Source organism: Ovis canadensis, chromosome 3, assembly GCF_042477335.2.
Source record: "Ovis canadensis isolate MfBH-ARS-UI-01 breed Bighorn chromosome 3, ARS-UI_OviCan_v2, whole genome shotgun sequence".
Classification (NCBI taxonomy): Eukaryota; Metazoa; Chordata; class Mammalia; order Artiodactyla; family Bovidae; genus Ovis; species Ovis canadensis.
In genome coordinates, this window is record NC_091247.1 from 16,693,630 (window position 1) to 16,714,105 (window position 20,476).

The 20,476-nt window shown below is 46.4% G+C and overlaps 1 protein-coding gene and 1 long non-coding RNA gene across 2 annotated transcripts in view; both read right to left on the reverse strand.

Annotated features, from left to right (window-relative positions):
* Nucleotides 1-460: 460 nt before the first annotated feature.
* CMPK2 (cytidine/uridine monophosphate kinase 2) lies at nt 461-18,390 on the reverse strand. The gene is made up of 5 exons (XM_069580142.1): nt 17,116-18,390; nt 15,793-15,907; nt 14,279-14,480; nt 3,884-4,117; nt 461-2,474 (listed from the first exon to the last, which is right to left on the reverse strand). The coding sequence occupies exons 1-5, from the start codon at nt 17,782-17,784 to the stop codon at nt 2,357-2,359; spliced, it is 1,338 nt and encodes a 445-aa protein (XP_069436243.1). The 5' UTR covers nt 17,785-18,390; the 3' UTR covers nt 461-2,356.
* Nucleotides 18,381-20,476, reverse strand: part of LOC138435453 (uncharacterized) — a 41,544-nt gene continuing 39,448 nt past the window's right edge. Inside the window, exon 3 of the long non-coding RNA XR_011255109.1 lies at nt 18,381-18,507. This is a non-coding gene — a long non-coding RNA (uncharacterized lncRNA). The remainder of the gene's footprint in view (nt 18,508-20,476) is intronic.

A 20,476-nucleotide genomic window follows, 5' to 3' on the forward strand; every position in this document is an offset into this window, starting at 1 on the left:
GAAAGACTTGGAAATTCCCGGCAGTGACATGTCAAACTCAAAGTTCTATCACTGTGGCAGAGATGAAGAATAAATATTTGGGACACTCAACGTCTATTTCAGGAACAGAAACAAAAGTGGTAACAAAACAAAGCCAAACAGGTGATTCCTTGTTATCGTCTTCCAGGCAGGAGGTGCTATCTCATACTCAGTGATCTTTTCCCTTTCAGTATATAAAGACAAGTGGATGAAGAATTATTAGATTAGAGGACTAAATCTCTTTACAATCTGCAAATGAGGAAGGGATTGCACTTTCTTGAAATGATGTTTAAAACGAAACAAAAATGCCTTCCTCTTCCTCCGAAAGCATTTTGACCACAAATTCACATCTTTTCACTTCTTTAACCCCAAATCCCCTCCCTTACAAGAGGCATACTGGGGGATCACCTTCAAGAAAACCCACACATTCTGGCCAACAGAGTAGCTTAGAAAACCACAGCAAGTTTATTCATTGGCAAGGTACATACAGAAAGCATTAAACGTTTGTTTTTAGGTGCCAGCATATGCTTTTGAAAATGTTTGAAGTCAGTAACACCGACAGTCTAATTAGACACCCATCTTCACCCAAGCGTGATTTATCAGCTTTAAAAAATATTTACCTAAAATTAAATATTTATATACGTATATATGTGCATGCTCAGTGACTTTAGTCCTGCCCAACTCTTCTTGACCCCATGGACTAGAGCCCACCACGCTCCTCTGTCCAGAGGATTCTCCAGGCAAGAAGACTGGAGTGGGTTGTCATTTTCTCCTCCAGGGGATCTTTTTGACCCAGGGACTGAACTTGCATCTTCTGTGGCTCCTGCATTGCAGATGGAATCTTTACCACTAAGCCACTAGGGAAGCCCATATATGTACATATTCTATGCATAAATTACCTACAGTTCTTTTGAAAAATAATGATATAGCTAATATAAACTTTATTAAAATTTAAGAGTCCATGTGATAAACCTGATGATGCCTTAAATTTTTCTGAGGAGATGTCTTCTTGAGCCATTTCCCTAAAGTAGTTCACAGATTCAATCTATCTTAGAACTGGAAGGAATTTTAAGTAATCACCTAGTTTACCCAACGCCTTAAGAAAAATAAAGAATTACTGTCACTTTTTAGATCAAGTTACATGATGTGAAATGACTCACCCAAGGCCTCAAGACTATTAAGTTTCTGTTTTCTCAACTATTTTTCTTTTCTTCTAGCCAAACAAATCTCAATATCAGTTGCATGTACACTCATAAGACATTGAAGTGCAAGATAATTCATTGAGAAATCCCATTCCAGGATCCCATATCCTACTGCTTACTCAGTTGGATAAATTCTATCTGTCTAATAAAAACATAGCAAGTGTTACATTCAGCTTCTTGGCTTCGGTTCTGATTAGTAAAACGCACCCCCTCCACGGAGGACAAACAAGATGTAAACTTCAGTACAAATGCATGACTGGCTTGGCTCCGTTTAACGCATCAGTCGCTTCAGTCGTGTCCGACTCTTGCAACCCCATGGACTGTAGCCGCCAGGCTCCTCTGTCCATGGGATTCTCCAGGCAAGAATACAGGAGTGGGTTGCCATGCTCTCCTCCAGGGGATCTTCCAGACCCAGGGATGGAACCAGCGTCTTTTAAGTCTCCTGCATTGGCAGGTGGGTTCTTTACCACTAGCACCACCAGGGAAGCCCTTAGAGCATCTAGCTCCATGCAGACCACTCCTTCCATACAAAGCCATGTTTTCGGAGGAAAGGAGAGGAACGTAAATCAGCAGAACAGAATCCAAGGACTCTCGGTGTGTTTGTATTCAGAGCCTCTCGGGGTGGCCTCCTCTGCGTTTGACTTTGTAATGCTAACCAAGAGGACCCGTTTAGGGGCCAGAAGCCGCAGACACAAGCCAGACGTTTCTTGCTCAGAGTTCACCACCCCAAGATGGGTTCTGACAGATGGGACACGCAGACACGTTCTTTGGGACGCAAGCCTGCACACCCACAGGGAGCGCCAGGTGGGGGGGTTCCACGGATCTGGATGACCTTCTCGGTCACTTCTGCCCACCTTGCGCTTTCTAGAGGAGACACACCTTGGAAGGACTCAGTGGGGGTGCAGTTTAAGAACCCGTTCCAAGCAAACGTTCATTATACTTGGCAGATGGCAGCCACATGGGTCCTTTGGTCAGGAGAACAACAGTTTAGGTAAAACTGAAATGTCCACTCTTCTGACACACAACACGCTTTACACGACTGAAATCTGGGAAAACTGCACAACCAGTCGTGGGCTTAGATGGATCAAACAGCATCAGGTTAGTAAAATGTGTCACCTGGCCTGGAGTAACTACAATTAATTGCAATTATTTTGGATTACACTTAACACCATCTGGAGGACCTTTTCTCGTGATGGGCTGGCATCCACCACGTGGCAGCCGGGGTTCTCCATCCGCTGGTAGCACACTTCTACCCTGGAGACAGGCAGAATGAAAGAGTCAGCCCATGTGTTAACACAGCCCTTCGTGCAAATGTTGTTTTCCTACAGTAATACAAACAGCTTGAAGCCAGGTCCCCATCTGGTTGAGCTCACTCCCCCCACCCCGGGCAACTTGCTGTGCCCAGGAACCATTTAACACATCTAGTTTAATAAATGAAAAATTAATAATATTTTATAGCTAGCCTTTATTGAACGCCTAGTACTGCCAAGCCTTAGCATTCTGCATATTCTTCTCATTTTATACTCAAGAGTAACTTTTAGGAGTAGAACCATTGTCATTTATCCCCATTTGGCAAAGAAAGGGGCAGACGCTCAGAGAGCTTAAGTTTCCCAGTGGCAATTTTCTCGAGTCGGCACCCTGAAGGATTCTACACAAGCCAGAGGTCCTTGGCATGAGCACTGTTTTCACTTAGGACTTCTGCAATTGCACAGAATTCCACCTCCTCTTCTGGTGTTAACCAGCCTTTGCATGTGCGGAATGCCCAGGGACGATCATGTGACCAAAACTCTAGAGCTTTCTGGTTAAAACGAGTACCCAGACTCAGTCATAAAAAGGAACAAAACAATGCCACCTGCAGTGACATGGACGGGTGGACCTAGAGACTGTCACACTGAGCGAAGCAAGTCAGACAGGGAAAGACAAATATCATATATCACTTATATGTCGGATCTAAAAAAAAAAATAGTTCAAAGGAACCTATTTACAAAACAGAAGGAATCAGAGACGTGGAAAACAAACATATGGTTAAGTAAGGGAGTAACTGTTAGTCACTCAGTCGTGTCTGCCTCTTTGCGACCCCACAGATTGCAGCCTGCCTGCCAAGCTCCTCCATCCTGGGGATTCTCCAGGCAAGAATACTGGAGTGGGTTGCCATGCCCTCCTTCAGGGGATCTTCACCACCCAGGGACTGAACCCATGTCTCTTATGTCTCCCATGCTAGACAAATCAGTTGACCTTTTGAGCATCAGTTTTGGAAGCTGTAAAACATGGCTAATATTGTCCTTGCAAGGGTTACAGAGCATCAGAAGTAAACGCCTGATACACAGAGAGCCCCTAGCAGGTAAAACTCACAGTGTGGTCATCAGACAGTGCTCATGTGCATCCCGTTACGATGGCCCAGAAAGGCGTGTTGTCTCACTCAGATTCACCCTGCCGCTGACACAGCCAGGACTAGGAGGAAGGTATCCCCTGGCTACAGAACAACCTCACTGGAGCCACAGGGAATCGACCCAGGAGAAGGGGTGACTAACTAAGAGGATACTGCCTTGCTGGTTTGGAAAATGGGAGCCATGTCATCTCCTCCATTCTCCTGGAGTCAGTGCTGTTTCTGGGTCATCACCACAGCCAGAGACCTGCGCTTCACATCACATCAGGACACCTACTTTTGACGAAATATGCTGTTGGTCTCCAGTTCAGCCTCCTCTCTGGTCTTCTCCATGCCTCGGCCCTCAATCCTCTGCATCCTCTCCTCGGGGCTCACGGTGAGCAGCAGGACCAGGTCGGGTTTGAGCAGGTCCCTGGGCCACTGGTATATAGGGTGATGGACGGGGGGCAAGTGCTGGAGGCCCCCACTCACCTCGGTGGCTATGGCATAGGTGGCCGTGCTGTGCCAGTACCTGAGAAGGAAGGAGGTAGTGAGTTCTCCATCTGCAGAGGAAATCAAGGCAGTACCTAAAATCAGCCACTGAGGATGACAAAACCAGGGATGGCTCTGCTGAACTTGTCTTAGTACTGTACACATTAAAGAGATAAAACAAAATCTTATTTTTAACAAATTTATAACATATAAAAATTAGTTAGAATCATACAAGCAACTTATGCAGCTCAATTCCAGAAAAATAAATGACCCAATCAAAAAATGGGCCAAAGAACTAAATAGACATTTCTCCAAAGAAGACATACGGATGGCTAACAAACACATGAAAAGATGCTCAACATCACTCATTATTAGAGAAATGCAAATCAAAACCACAATGAGGTACCACTTCACACCAGTCAGAATGGCTGCGATCCAAAAATCTGCAAGCAATAAATGCTGGAGAGGGTGTGGAGAAAAGGGAACCCTCCTACACTGTTGGTGGGAATGCAAACTAGTACAGCCACTATGGAGAACAGTGTGGAGATTCCTTAAAAAACTGGGAATAGAACTGCCTTATGACCCAGCAATCCCACTGCTGGGCATACACACCGAGGAAACCAGAATTGAAAGAGACACATGTACCCCAATGTTCATCGCAGCACTGTTTATATTAGCCAGGACATGGAAACAACCTAGATGTCCATCAGCAGATGAATGGATAAGAAAGCTGTGGTACATATACACAATGGAGTATTACTCAGCCGTTAAAAAGAATTCATTTGAATCAGTTCTGATGAGATGGATGAAACTGGAGCCAATTATACAGAGTGAAGTAAGCCAGAAAGAAAAACACCAATACAGTATACTAACACATATATATGGAATTTAGGAAGATGGCAATGACGACCCTGTATGCAAGACAGGGAAAGAGACACAGATGTACATAACGGACTTTTGGACTCAGAGGGAGAGGGAGAGGGTGGGATGATTTGGAAGAATGACATTCTAACATGTGTACTATCATGTAAGAATTGAATCGCCAGTCTATGTCTGACGCAGGATGCAGCATGCTTGGGGCTGGTGTATGGGGATGACCCAGAGAGAAGTTATGGGGAGGGAGGTGGGAGGGGGGTTCATGTTTGGGAACGCATGTAAGAATTAAAGATTTTAAAATTTAAAAAATAAAAAACTAAATAAAAAAAATTAGTTAGAATCAGTAACCACAGTAAGAATCTGGTGCACACTTCTCAGAGCTCCATTTTCTCAGTTGAAATTGTATGTGTGGCAAGACCACTCTATTGCTTTGGCCCTGCAGGACGCTTTCTATTTTGAAGGCATAATGGCAGAGGATGTAGATTTATTTGGTTCAGTTCAGTTCAGTCGCTCAGTCATGTCTGACTGTTTGCAACCCCATGGACTATAGCATGCCAGGCTTCCCTGTCCATCACCAACTCCCAGAGCTTGCTCAAACTCAAGTCCATTGAGTTGGTGATGCCATCCAACCATCTCATCCTCTGTCGTCCCCTTCTCCTCCTGCCTTCAATCTTTCCCAGCATCAGGGTCTTTTCAAGTGAATCAGTTCTTCACATCAGATGGCCAAAGTACTGGAGCTTCAGCTTCAGCATCAGTCCTTCCAATGAGCACTCAGGACTGATTTCCTTTAGGATGGACTGGTTGAATCTCCTTGCAGTCCAAGGGACTTTCAAGAGTCTTCTCCAACACCACAGTTCAAAAGCATCAGTTCTTCAGGGCTCAGCTCTCTTTATAGTCCAACTCTCACATCCATACGTGACTATTGGAAAAACCATAGCTTTGACTAGATGGACCTTTGTCAGTAAGGTAATGTCTCTGCTTTTTAATATGCTGTCTAGGATGGTCATAACTTTTCTTCCAAGGAGCAAGTGTCTTTTAATTTCATGGCTGCAGTCACCATCTGCAGTGATTTGGGAGCCCAAGAAAATAAAGTCTGTTTCTATTGTTTCAGTAGATTTATTTGGTAGTCTGTTGGTATTTAATATTGTGTGTTGGTCAAATAAAAATACACACGCCCATTCGGTTCCTATGGTGTTTTAAAACAGAACTTGTTGAGAAGACACAGAAGCAACCTAAGTGTCCATAAACAGAGAAATGTATAAAGAAGATGGGGGTCCATATACATGATGGAATATTACTCAGCCACGAAAAAGAATGAAATAATGTCATTTGTAGCAACATGGATGACCTAGAGATTTATACTGAGTGACAAGTCACAGCTAGACAAATGCGTATGATGTCACTTATTACGTAGCACCTAAAATATGACACAAATGAATCGAAGATACTGCAACAAACACAGAGAACAGACTAGTGTTTGCCAAGGGGGAGGGGAGCTGAGGGATGAATGGAGTGGGAGGTTGAGGTTAACAGATATAAGCTATTATATATACAATGGATAAACAACAAGGTCCTGCTATTATATAGCACAGGGAACTATATTCAACACCCTGCGATAAACCTACAGAAAAGGGAATCTCACTCAGAGGAGACCCTGAACAGAATTCACTGTTCCTCCCTCCGGGCTCTCAACCCTTTCCTACTCGACTCTGTTGAAGGATTCATTGTAAGTCAGACCTAGCCATTTACAAGCTCTTTTTTGTCTCCTCCATTACAGAATTCATTTTTTAGTCATCTCTACATCTTAAAGCCTGAAACAAGTGTCTGGCACATAACAAGTATGCAATGAATAATGGTTTATTGGATGTGTGATAGACTGCATTAGGATTAAACCAATCAATGCTAAAGAAAACCACCCCTGAATATTCATTGGAAGGGCTGATGCTGATGCTGAAGCTCCAGTACTTTGGCCACCTGATCTGAAGAGCTGACTCACTGGAAGAAGACCTTGATGCTAATAAAGACTGAAGGCAGGAGGAGAAGGGGTCGGCAGAGGATGAGATTGGTTAGATAGCATTATCAACTCGATGGACATGAATTTGAGCAAACTCTGGGAGACAGTGAAAGTGTTAAGTCACTCAGTCATGTCCAACTCTTTGAGAACCCATGACGTGTAGCCCACCAGTCTCCTCTGTCCATGGAATTCTCCAGGCAAGAATACTGGAATAGGTAGCCATGCCCTCCTCCAGGGGATCTTCCCAACCCAGGGACTGAACCCAGATCTCCTGCATTGCAGCCAGATCCTTTACGGTCTAAAACACCAGGGAAGCCACTGGGAGATAGTGAAGGACAGGGAAGTCCGGCATGCTGCAGCCCATGGGGTCGCAAAGAGTCAAACACAACTTAAAGGCTGAAAAGCAACAACTAGACTCATTTTATTAATTGGCATCCTTTATTACACTCTTGCCCTGTTTTTGTCATATTCCAGTTTTAAGTGACAAGATGCAAAACTCCAAATCCAGTATCAAAGGACTACCAAAACATTTAAACCTTCACAAATATTTATGAAACAGTTAATACACATCCCACTGTACAGAGGCCCCAGGGCCCCATCCTTATCTGGGGTGTCCACTCACTGTATGTGATGTTTTAAAATCCCAGATTGTTAATCACTTTAGATCTGAACTACATTTCACAGTGCAAAGGACCTATCTACAAAATCATCCACAGTGCTATCAAAGCTGTGTGTTGGTTTACTCTGCCACCTACTCGGTTTGTGGATGTAGGTGAGTCTTAAATTCCTTGTCTGGAAAATGAAAGTCATGAAAGCTTTGTTTTTTCTCCCCATAGTTTTTACAAAAATAGTCAAGTGCTTATAAAAAGTGTATCACACTGTCATTATAACAAAATATTTAATTCTTACTGGGCACCAGTTAAAACAAAAGCTGCATCATTTCAAATCATGACAATACCAAGAGTACTGAAAGAATAAATGTAAAAAAAAAATAATTTGGGAGTTGATCAATTCTAATGTCATTCATCCTGCAGAGTCCCTTTCCACCTCCAAAAAGCATGGCCACTGTAGCTGCTGCAGGCTTGAATTCTGCCTGGGGCCACTCGCGTGTATCATTTGTGTTGTTGTTGTTTAGTTGCTAAGTCATGTCTGACTCATTGTGACCCCACTGACTGTAGCTCGCCAGGTTCCTCTGTCCGTGGGATTTCCCAGGCAAGAATACTGGAGTGAGTTGCCATTTCCTCCTCCAGGGGATCTCAACCCAGGAATAGGACCCGTGTATCTTCTGTCTTCTCCATTGGCAGGAGGATTCTTTACCTCTGAGACACCAGTGAAGCCCTGTGTATCATTTACCAGACTCCTAATCACTTACAAACTTGTATTCTCACTTTTTCTATCGGATACATCTCGTCTCCCCAGCTGAATAAATCCACGCAGGTCGAGGTTTTCTCCTTCTTGGCAACAGAACTACAATCTGCACTGCATTTTGCACGTTCTCCCCGTTCACCAAATTAAATACTCAGCTCTGAATATAGAGGCTGAGACTATCTAAATGTAAAAAGCCTTCTTTATTCTAGCAAAACCATCAGCAAGAATAGATTTTTAAAGGTAATAAGGGTGATTAAGTTGCCAACCTTAACCACAGTCACCATCAAAAATTACTCTGTCTCCCTTATTTTTTCAGCTAGATGATGGTGTTGTCTAAAATGGATTTTGTTAAAATCTTTAAACATGAACAAAACCCACTCAGACAACAAATAACTGCTCTTTTCTTCTCATCTGACAAGGTGATCTAGTATTATCTCTTTAAAGACCAAAATTGCAGACAATTCACAGACACAAAGAAGAAAAATCAGGGGAGAATGGGGGCCCTGTTTTGCAAAGCCAGAGTCCTCTCACTGACAACACTGCAGCTCATTTTAAATAATCACAGCCTCTGGCCATCAATTTCAGACTCTTTATTATTTAGTTTTCTCCATTCCTGCCATCAGGGAAACCACATTAGTTCAAATCAAATGCAATTTGCTAATGTCTTATACATTGCTTATATAATAATGCTTTATATTTTAATAGCAATTTGTTGTTTGCAATGCATGCCCGCCTACATCAACTCATTGGATATTCATCACGAGTCTTTTTTTTTTTTTTCATTTTTATTTTATATTGGAGTAGAGTTAGTTAACTATGCTATGTTAGTTTCAGGAGTACAGCAAGGTGATTCAGTTACATGTATCTATTCTTTCTCAGATTCTGGTCAGCAGGGAACGGATAAGGAATTAGGGTGTCATGAATAAACGTCTGCCTCCATGCAAGGAGAGCCAGGGCTGCTGATTTGGGGACATCTCAGGAAACAATACATCTCGTGGAGTCACACTTCACTAGGAAAAGCCTAGTCTTTCTCCACAAGATAAAGGGGACTGACTGTATCACAAAAAAGATAACAGTGTGGTAATTCCAGACACTTTAACAATATGCTGAAAACATCCCACAGGTGACAGAGTCCCACAATAGAAAGCAAAATCTTACCCTTCCTCTAGGATCCTTTGTGACTTGCCAACTCTGAAATAACTATCTTGCCATCCTCACAGTCAAAAGTACCCACCGGTACTAGAGCTGAGATGATAGTGAAGGCCTTCTAACTAATTTCTACTGTTTTCATCTCTCCCCCTCAATCACCACCTCACACTTCATTCTCAATGTACAGAGTGATCTCTTTATGAAATATCAGATATGCAGGTATCTGTCTCTTTTGCACAAGAAAGACAGGTGAAGAGGTAGAAGTTCCATTTCTGGGTGTGGCAATTAGCTTTTATTTAAAATTGCAGTACAGTTGCTTCAAAACACTATACTAGCTTGTGCTGTACAAGGATGTGAATCAACTGCTGCTGCTGCTGCTAAGTCGCTTCAGTCGTGTCCGACTCTGTGTGACCCCACAGATGGCAGCCTACTAGGCTCCCCCGTCCCTGGGATTCTTCAGGCAAGAACACTGGAGTGGGTTGCCATTTCCTTCTCCAGTGCATGAAAGTGAAAAGCGAAAGTGAAGTCACTCAGTCGTGCCCGACTCTTAGCAACCCCATGGACTGCAGCCTACCACGCTCCTCCGTCCATGGGATTTTCCAGGCAAGAGTACTGGAGTGGGGTGCCATTGCCTTCTCCATGTGAATCAACTATATATACATATATATATATACACATACACACACACATATACCCCCTCCCTTTTGGACCTCTCGCCCGTCTCACCCCTCTAGGTCATCACAGAGCACCGAGCTGAGCTCCCTGAGCTATAAAGCAGCTTCCCACTAGGCATCCATTTTACACATGGTCATGTTTACATGTACATGTCAACTGCAATTTCCCAATTCCTTCCACCCTTCTTCCCCCACTTTTTGTCCACACATCCATTCTCTAAATCTGCAGACCCTGCAAACTGGGCCGTCTGTACCATTTTTCTAGATGCATTAATATACATAAGTACTGTATGTTTTTCTCTTTCTGACTTACTTCACTCTTTAGGTCCACCCACGTCTCTACAAATAACCCAATTCCGTTCCTTTTTATGGCTAAGTGATACTCTATTGAATATATGTGCTCATTTTCTTTATCTTTATGGCATCACCAACTCAACAGACATGAGTTTGGGCAAGCTCCAGGAGTTGGTGATGGACAGGGAAGCCTGGCATGCTGCAGTCCATGGGGTCGCAGAGTTGGACATGGCTATGCAACTGAACTGGACTGAACTTCTTTATTCATTCCTCTGTTGATGGACATTTGGGTCGCTTCCATGTTCTGGCTATAGCTTTTAAATGACTAACGTTCCCACCAAGAACAGCGGAAAAGCTGGACTAGTTATAGTGGAAGACCAGCAGTGCTAAATGTTGACCAGGATGTGGGTCAAAGGGAATTCTCAGACACCACTGTGGAGGGAGAGTGGGGAAGGTGCTGTGAAGTTTCAACCACTTCAGCACTTTTTTGTGGCGCCTCCTCCAGGTGAGTACACGTGAGCCCCCTGCACCCTTGCAATCCCACTCCTGGGATTCTAGGCAACAGAGACATACACGGGAAACTGAGGGCCGGCATCAGCCAGGTCCCTTCAACTGTAACTTGCTTAATAAATAATAAACTGTAACCTGCCTTGACTCATCACGCCTGATTTAACTGTTTTCACAAACCCCTGCACGTTCTACAAGTGTCACATAGCCTAAACAGTAAATAGCAAGATCCTTCTCCACCCCTATCGATAGTATCTTGGTCCTAGGAGTCTTAAGATGTTTGCCTAAGTTGGAGTTCTTTCAGGAACTTGGAGTCAGTGGTGTGTGTTTCAAGCTCCAGGCTTAGGACTGGTTGGGATCACTGACCCTCCCAAGGTAGCGACTGGTCAGCTACCTTTTGGTGTCAGAGGGCCAAAAAGGTCAACTATGTAGCCATTCTCCAGACATGCTTGGCTACACCTGCACCCTACGATCACCTTACCTTTCTCCTACTTGCTATCACCTTTTCCCAGGCTCCCCACACCTCAAGACCACAAAGGCTTCCCTGGTAGCTCAGCTAGTAAAGGATCTGCCTGCAATGCAGGAGACCTGGGTTCGATCCCTGGGTTGGGAAGATCCCCAGGAGAAGGGAAAGGCTACCCACTACAGTATTCTGGCCTAGAGAATTCCATGGACTATAGTCCATGGGGTTGCAAAGAGTCAGACACAACTGAGTGACTTTCACATTACTTCACTCACCACACCTCAGACTACCATGCGTCTTTATCCCATAAATATCCGAGCCCCTCACTTTGGAGAAGGTGGACCTGAGATTTACTCCCATCTCCTAGCTTGGTGACCTTGTGAATACAGCCTTTCTTTGCTGCAAACAGAGGCTCAGGGTTTGGCTTGGGGAGCTCTGGGCAAACCAACCAGGACTGGTAACACACATGGGCAAACAAAGCTATATGAAAGAATGGTTGTGGCAACAGCGACAAAGCTCACAGGTCGCAGGAAGTCAGACGCAAATGGCACTCAAAGTCTATCTGCCTATGTAGACTGTTCAAGAACAAGCAGAACAAATAAGATCCAGGAATGCATAATCAAGGCTGTGGTTCCCAGCAGGGGAGGGATGGGTCATGACTGAAAGGGAAGGACTTACAGGATTGAGTAAGGTTCTAAGTCACGATGTGGGTGCAGGTTGTCCTTGAATGTGTTCACTTTTTGAAATTCCTTGAGACTTCCATTTGTAATTACTTCTCTTCCCTTAACACTTGTCAGACTTTAATGCAATCACTCATCTTTCCAAAAATAAGAAAAACTGCAGCAAGACAGTAAGATGTACATGGGAGAAAAGCTTAGGATGAATTCAGCTGCAATGGAAGTCTTGTGGCCCTCCCTGTCAACTGTATCTCTCTCCTTCGCAGAGGACAGCACTCTCCTAAACTGAATGGTCAACACCTTTCCAGCCCTTTCTAAACTTTTAATTGGAGGATAATTGCTTCACCATGTTGTGTTGGTTTCTGCCATACAACAGTGTGAATCAGCCATAAGCATTCATATATCCAGAACTTCCCAGGTGGCAGTAGTGGTAAAGAAACCTCTTGCCAGTGTAGGAGACATAAGAGATGCGGGTCCTATCCCTGGGTCAGGAAGATCACACTGGAGGAAGGCATGGCAACTCACTCCAGTATTCTTGCCTGAAGAATCCCATGGACAGAGGAGCCTGGCAGGCTACAGTCCACAAGGTTGCCAAGAGTCAGACACGACTGAAGCAACTTAGCATGCATGCATACGTATGTCCCCTCCCTCTTGAACTTTCCTCCCACCCTCCACCGTCCAGCCCTTTTTATGGTATTTTTTTCTATTATTTTGCATGTAGTCTACTGAACATCTTTCTGTAACTTGATTTCTTTCATTCGAAATGATGGTTTTGTAACTTAGGCACACTGACAGAGCGTACTCATGCACACAGCTATAGGACCTCCATTCTATAAACACACTGGTATTTATTTACTTTCTTCTGCTGAGGTCTATTGGTTTTTCAAGTTTTTCAGTATTATGAACAAAGCTGAAATAGACTCTCTTGGTGTTTCTCCAGGAGATACAAGAATCTGCTCAAATCTTCCACTTTGCTTCTCAAATTGCTCCCCAAGTCACCAGGCAGGTACTCACTCTCACCAGCACCACAAGGGTTTCTACTGATCCATAACATCTCCAGCTCAGACCTTTTCAATCAGGGCTTACTACCCTGATGAGAGGAAATTGGGACCTCATCGTCGTTTCAATTTTCATTTCACCGATTCCTGGTGACTTTAACCCTAGCATGAATTGCTTGTCGTACCTGTTGTCTATTTTTGTGGCACTTTAAAGCCATTTTTTTTAATTTGTGGAAATTTAAAATATAACTCACCTTATGCCACTCTATTATCTGAAACCTTCCCAAGGCTCCCCTCTGTACTCAGAATAAAATCTGCACTCTTTATCACAGATACAGACACTGCTGATCTCTCTCTGTCTTTTTATCCATCCAGATAGCAGACACTCGTCCAGAAGTTTTCCTGGCCTGTTTCCAGCCCTGGAACATGTTCCCTTCTTCCTGTCTCTACACTTTGCTCTTGCATCCCCCTCCAGCAAAGCTTTCACTCCACAACTTTCCATGTCTGTCCTTCCAGGGTCATTGACAGCTCAGGCCAATGGCACCTCCTCGCACAGGCCTTACTAAACCACATCTAGTGGGGGGTCAGCCATCCTCCACCACACGACCTTGCACTCTCCTTCTCACAGTCCTGACCATTCTCTGATTATCATCTTGTGTATCCATGTGCTCGACTACCATCCTCTCCTTCAGCACATTTGCTCCACGAAAGCTAGGCATTTTCTAGCTCATTCCCCTCCGAGTCCCCTAAATCAAGAAGTCGCTGGCAAACGGTAAATGCCCAATATATGTTTGGTGAACAAACCAATAAACAAATGAGTCACTGAAAGCTCAATTTGTGAAGTAGGGACTTTTGTTAATATTCCCAACATGGTATTTCTAGCTTTCTCACTTTGGCAAGCTACTTAACTTTTCTAAGACCTGTGTTTCTCATTAGCAATTTCAGGATCCAAGTAGTAGTGATTGTTCCAGAGGTTAGGATAGTCTGTGGAACATTCTTGGCAAAATGCCAGCCAATGGTATGGGCTAATAAATCATAGACATTATTCCCATTATTCTCATAATACAGTTTGGCTTAAACACAATTGTATAATTGCATATACATATGTACGCTACATGGACACACACACACACTCATACGTTAGGAAGAAAATGCCAAATTCAAGGCAACATTACACCTACCTGTCGACAATCACAGGTGATTTGGTAGATTCTTTAGCTATTTCAGAAGCCACGATATAATTGCCCAAAGAGTAAAAAGCTCTTCTAATGATAGTTGGTTCATCATCAAAGATTTTCCTCCACTGGCTGATGCAAGAGGGTGGTGACTTCAAGAGAACAGCCTTGAGTGAATCTGAAACTGACTGGGTCACGGTGGTTTTACCTGCAGGTCACACACAAAATACAGCAGATCTTAACCAAGGCCACGGTATCTCTCCCCAAAGTTAACAGTAACTCAGAAAGAGCAAAGACAATTTTTCTGCCTATAAAACTTATGAGTTGAATAAATAATATGATTCTTTATTTTTAAAAAAGTTGCTGACCCTTAGGAACTTGGGATTCCTCTCTTGGTGTTATTAATAGTACCTCTCCGACCTCTGTCCTAAGTTACTTCAGACGTGTCTGGCTCTAGAGACCTCAAAGACAGTAGCCCACCAGGCTCCTCTGTCCATGGCATTCTCCAGGCAAGAATACTGGGTGGGTTCGATTCAGGGGATCTTACTGCCCCATGGATTGAACCCATATCTCTCATGTCTCCTGCGCTGCCAAGTGGGTCCTTTACCACTAGCGCCACCTGGGAAGCGCTATTAATAGAATGTATGTTGTGTTCAGTTGCTCAGTCCTGTCCGACTCTTTTCGACCCCATGGACTGTAGCCCGCCAGGCTCCTCTGACCATGGGGATTCTCCAGGCCAGAATACTGGAGTGGGTAGCCTTTCCCTCCTCCAGGGCATCTTCCCAACCCAGGGATGGAACCCAGGTCTCCCGCTTTGCAGGCAAATTCTTTACAGTCTGAGCCAAAACAAAACGGTCACCTCGTTGGTTTACAAACTCAGGATAAACTCTGGCATCACCTCCCAGGCCCTTATTCCCCTCCTCAGTCAGCTGACACAGAAGGAGACAGCCTCCCATGGAGCCTCACGACACTGTGGCCGTCCCAGGTCTGCCCTGCCCTTGGGCCACCCTCCTCCTGCTGCTGCGTTTTGGGCCAAGTGTGGGCACATCTCTTGCATTCTGACACCTTGTGGCAGCTTTGAAGGCTTCTGTCCTCCACTCCCTAGTTTTCCCAAACTTTGCTCCTGCGGTTCCTGGCTGCACTGGGCCGCTTCAAGTCTCCAACTGCCTGCATGCTGCCATTTCTTCTGTCTGGAGGATCCTTCCCACTCTCCTTACTCGACCAGCGCCTGTCCCACTGAAAATCCAATCCAGGGATCCACCCCTCCAAGCTCTGCCAGACCATGACCTACCCCTCCTTTCAGAACAAGGAGGCTGCATTCCCCGGTGTTCATGGGGGAACCCGAGGCTCAGCTCCCCTGGAAGTTATCCATTTTTCATCCCAAGCCAGCTTCACTTCGTCCCTGGCACACAGGAGGTTTATGAGTTGAACCCTCAATACGTTTTGCTTGCCAAGACCCGTCTATTTCTGCAATTGATGTTAATCTCACTGCCTAGAACCAGGAGGTGACATTTTCTTACCTGTGGCATCCAAGCCCTCAATGACAATGACGGGGAACCTTCCCTTCTGGACCTGCTCTGGGCACTGGTCCACCAGATCAAGCACATCTCGGGCTTCAGGAATGAAGGACGTGCACTGGAAAGCAACATCCGCACATCAGCAGCGGAGCCACAGGGCCAGGGCAGGAGCTATGTCTAACTGCTGAGAAGACTGCATGCGGCTGATAAGGCAGAGCTGTGTTTGGCACCAGACCGAAGTGCAAAGCATTTTGAACCTCAGAAAGGTTCTGAACTGTTCCTGACCTCGCTGTGCACTCACAGAATCTCTACAGAGGCCCAAATGTATTCTTTTCTTATGTGCTTTCTCTGAGCAAGGCAATATTCTAAGTGCCCTTGGGAGTATCAACTTGGCCCCTCTTCAAGATAACTACAAGAGTGTTATTGTTATTAACCCCATCTACGAATTAGGGAAACCAAGGCAAAGAAACGCTTAAGAAATTTACTGAAAGGGACACAGGCCTGCTAAGTTGCTTCAGTCATGTCCGACTCTGCGACCCTGTGGACTGTAGCCGGTCAGGCTCCTCTGTCCATGGGATTCTCCAGGCAAGAATACTGGAGTGGGTTGCCAAGCCCTCCTCCAGGGAATCTTCCCCGCCCAGGGATACAGTCCAAGTCTCTCAAGTCTCCTGCATTGGCAGGTGAGTTCTTTACCGGCAGCACCACCTGGGAAGCTCAATAAATACCAAAATCTGCATCCAAACCCAGGTTCTGCAACTGTAAGCACTCAGAAATAAGCCCAAGTTCCTAAAATGTATCTAAGATACAAGAGTCCAGCCTCAGGACCTATAGGCTGCGGTCAGAATGTCAGCCATCCCGCACCAAGCACCTCTGTGTGTCACCTGATTCCTTGTCCTAACACCCTAACACCGCGAGGCAGGTGTGTTACACACGAAATAAGTAGCTGCCAATAAGCAGGCAGGCACCACTTAAGCGTAAGTTTCTCCATCCCCGAAACTCAAGCCCTCTTCTCTACGTTCCGATCTCCCAGAACCTCCCAGAACCGGATAACTGCTTCTGAGATGGCACAGCTCTTGCACACACCCAGCGGCCCCTTCCCCCTCTCCAGGGGCACCCCACCGCTCCTGCTGGGATGCCAGCCTCCCATGTGGCTGGGGTCTAAACAGCTGCTGGCACAGAGGCCGCCTTCACCACCCGATTTGCTAACAGGAGTAAAGAGGCAAAAGACGTCGGGACAGGCCAGCCCCCCGCCCCGGGAGAGCCCACTGCCTCCACGTCCCTACTCCAGGGGGTCCCTGAGCGCTGGGAAAGGACCTGACTTCTTACCGCCTCCAAGACTGCGCGGGCGGCCTCCCGGTGCGGGAAGACTCCGGAGCTGGGCAGGTCGGGCACCACCGGGTGCAGGGCGGGCTCCGGTGCGGGCCCCACGCGCTCGCCGCCCAGCTGCTGCCAGCCCCGGCCGTCCCGCCGCTCCCAGGCGCGCTGCCACAGCTGGCAGAGCGGGTCCCGGGAGAACTCGGCCAAGAGCGGGCGCGGGGCCTCGGGGCAGGCGTCCAGCAGCGCCAGCAGCGCTTGCCGGGTGTCGGGGCTGTCGCGGGGGTCACGGAGCAGGAAGCCGTGCTGCAGGGCCCCGGCGCCGCCGTCCGGGCAGTAGCCCAGCAGCCGGCGCAGCTCGCACCTCTGGAAGGGGCCGCGCCGCAGCTGCTGCCGCAGGTGCTGATGAAGCCGGGCCGCGCGCACCCGGGCCCCCACGCCCCCGGCCCCCGGCACGCTCAGCGAGTAGCTGCGGCCCGGGGGGCCCAGGAGCGCGGCCACGCGGGGGTCGGGGCGCGCGCCCGGGGCCTGCTCGCCCACCGCAAAGTGCGCCAGAGTGCAGCCCGGCAGCTCCAGCGCGAAGCAGCGCGGCGGCTCCATGGCCCGAGCGCAGGCCCCGCGCCGCCGGCCCGAGAGGCGCGCGAGCAGCCGCCGCGCGCGCGGGTGGCGGCCGAAGGTCATGGGCGCCTCCCGGTGCCGCCCCGCACGCCGGGGAAACGAAAGCTGGGACCCGGCGGGCGGCGCCCCGCGGGAAGCGAAAACGAAGCGGCGGCGCCGGCGGCGGGAAGTGGGCGGGGCCTGGGTTGGGGCGACCTCCCCGGCTTCGCCTCCGCCTCCGCCCGACCGCGAGGTCGCGCCGCGAGCAGGCCGCCTCCAGGAGGGGCCGGAGGGGCAACCGCAGAGGCCGGGGCCCCGGGCCGCCTCCGATGGGGACCCACGATGGGAGGCTGGCCCGTGGCCCCAGGCCCCCGGTTGAATAATTCCTCCTGTGTTGCTTATGCCCGGGTACGGAGCGCGCGTGGTTGCGCGCGCGTGTGTGTCTTTTCATCGGGGTCCACCCTGCGCTCCGCGCCCCGCGCCACCACCCTCACCGGCTCTTCCCCGCCCGGCTGCAGCGCCGACGCCTCCCCGGGGCTCGCCCCGCAGACCCGGCGCGGCGCTCCGACCGCCTTCCCCGCGGCCGCGCCCAGACTCCGGTGCTGGGAGCCGCTGAGCGCTTTCCGTCCGCTTTACAGATGCTTTTCCCTGTTTTAGGATTATCTCTCTCCTTTAGTTACCTCTCAGACTGAGAAGTGTCCCCAGGTTGGCCCCTCCAAGTGGCCTTACAGACGCCCAAGTCTTGCACGCAGGTCCAATGAGACAGCAGTGAGGTGGCCTGACAGCGCCTTCATCAGCCAGCACTGGCTTTCCATAGAAAAGCAGCAATTACAAGATTATTTGGATGTTTTCGTTTGTTTGTACTCCTTCTCTCGTATCTCTTAAAATAATTGCTAAGCAGACGCCAGAATTAGAAACAAAGATGGAAAACGGTAGATAAACAGCAAACAAATAATGATTTAATCCGTGTGCATTTAGAGTGGGATTAGGTCTAACTCTAAGCTCAAACCCCTTTTTAATAAGTATGAGCTATTTCATGTGAAGTATGCCTAATAGGGAAGGAATAATTCTGAGATTAAGATGTTTTTAGTTCTGTATGAACAATTTGACGTTTGGACATCGATGGAGCATGTTGTCAAGAGTGTGGAGCATAAGAAAACAGGAAACGTACAAAGTTCTTTCTGTTCTTCAGGACTGTAGTGCATCCTCCTGAGAACCTCTCTTCTACCTCTTTTCCATGACCACCCCCATCATATCTGCTCTTCCCTCAGGTTTCCCTCTCCACTCTCCTACCAGGAGACTGTGACCTCGGTGACCCTGTAGGATCTGGGGTCAGTCAGCGGTAACCTTGTGTTGAAGACTGGAGACACAATGTCTTCATTGATAAAGGGGAAAAAAAATCTGTCGTATTGTTTAGCTCAATTTCAAGTGCCTAGGACAGAGAATGAAGGCTCCAGCTTGGGTGGATATTTGAATAAACTTTCCTGCAGTGACCTATCCTGTGACTGTGGGGGAGAGAAGCTGGGAGCTGGGAAGACACCTCAGAGGGCTTTGAATAAACCAATATGCTCAGTCACTTCAGTCCTGTTGGATCCTGCGGCCCTATGCGCCGTAGCCCACCAGGCTCTGTCCATGGGATTCTCTCTCTCTCAATCTCTCTGTCCATGGGATTCTCTGGGTGGGAATACTGGAGTGGGTTGCCATTTGCTACTCCAGAATAAATGAATAGCGTGGCCTTACTCATTTAGTCAGATGATTTTATGACTTCTTCTGTGATTTCAAGATCTTTAGACCATGAATTTTTTGCACCTTGTTTTATGTCCCTAGATAGGTTTTAGTGTCTCCTAGTTTACGGAGAAGGAAATGGCAACCCACTCCAGTGTTCTTGCCTGGAGAATCCCAGGGACGGGGAAGCCTGGTGGACTGCCGTCTATGGGGTCCCACAGAGTCAGACACGACTGAAGCGACTTAGCAGCAGCAGCAGCAGTTTATGGGAACCGGAATAGAATTTGTATCTTACTGTTGTGTGAAAATTGTATAAATCTTAATTATGTTGAATTGGTTCATGGTGTTTTTCAGGTCTGCTATATCCTACATTTCTGTATATCATTCTATTGTCAATTTTTGACAGTTTGATATTGAAACTCCAACTACAAATCTTAATTTATCCAGTTAATAATTGTAATATATAATGGAACTAAATGTACCTTTGTTCTGTATTTTCCAAGCCTCTTGTAAATGTGTTATACTTTCATAATTTAAAAAACAAAAAAGAATAATGAATAAGAAATAAAATTTTATGAGATGTATAAATCAGAAAAAAATAAAAAGCCAGAGTCTTCAACACAGCATCAATCAAGAAAACATTAAATATTCTAGTCATTCTGTTAATAGGGGGAAAAGCAGAGAGAATTAACTAACATAAATGCAGTAATTATTAATAATAATTAATAAATGAAAAAACAGCTTTTATTTTGAAGAACAAATTGGTTCTTGAAAACCTCTTTAAACAGATTTGCTTTTAGGTAAAGTGCATAAAAAGAAAATGAAATCAGCATAATATTAATAGTAACACAAGAGAGGCAAGATCTATAGACTACAAAGGACACAAAAAAGACACATACAATCCTACATCAATAAATCCAAATGCCACAAAATAAATAATGAACTGGGAAAATAAAATATATCAAAATAAATCCAAGAAAGAGTGGTGCTTCTATAATCCCAATCCCAGAAAAGTAGCTAAAGGTTCTGAGAAACACTGGGCCAGGTTTAT